General features: G+C 48.1%; 1 protein-coding gene across 1 annotated transcript; it reads right to left on the bottom strand.

The window, feature by feature from the left end:
• Positions 1 to 8: 8 nt before the first annotated feature.
• Positions 9 to 748, bottom strand: LOC104774578 (the record flags this gene model as incomplete). The annotated part of the gene is given in 1 exon segment (XM_010499133.1): positions 9 to 748. A coding segment is annotated over 1 exon segment (740 nt), but the record flags the coding sequence as incomplete, so codon positions are not given.

Consider the following 748-nt stretch of genomic DNA (forward strand, 5'->3'; position numbering starts at 1 on the left):
ATCACTCCCTTCTGTTTAAGATCAACCATGCTCGAAGTTGATGACGTCGAAGACGAGTGGATGGATATTTTCGAGAATGAACTAGAACGAGACCGCACTGTACCAATCCGCTTCTTCTTGGCTCTTGGACTCGACTGGTTACTTCTTACCGATAACGTTCTTTTATTGTTATTATTAGGCAGAGCAAGCGAGCCACTGCTGCTGCTTTTTGAGAATCTCTGTCGGAGAGGGACCGGAGTTTCTTGCGCCTCCACAACTGTCGAAGCGATGCTTATCTCAGAATCGTTCTTGGAATGGCCTGGTTGCTTCTTGGCTCGCGGCCAGTGGAAAACGCTCTTCAATCTCTCCGTTGCAGAGTTAACAGACGCGTTTCTGCATTTCTTGAAATGATGATTCTCATCCATCACGTCTAGCTGACCAATCTCAATGGAACAGGAGCTGGACCTCACGTGTCTAGCAACAGCAGTCTTATCTGGCGCAACATCAGTTAGTCGGGTGCTTAGGAACATGTCAGCGTCCGACGTCTTGAAACGAGCTCCTGGGCTGTAAAAGTTTCCTCTGTCCTTCAAGTGAGTTGCGACCACACTTGTGATGCTTTGATCACGAGAACTGAACATCCCTCCGGCTGATACCAGCCGTCGGAACAAGAGATCTGAGGTAGGAGATAGCGGCTTCTGCCTGATGAGATCAAGGGGAGTCATACCAGCGTTGTCACGTATGTTAATATCAATCGATTTCACAGACATGA

This window comes from Camelina sativa, unplaced genomic scaffold, assembly GCF_000633955.1.
Source record: "Camelina sativa cultivar DH55 unplaced genomic scaffold, Cs unpScaffold03711, whole genome shotgun sequence".
Classification (NCBI taxonomy): Eukaryota; Viridiplantae; Streptophyta; class Magnoliopsida; order Brassicales; family Brassicaceae; genus Camelina; species Camelina sativa.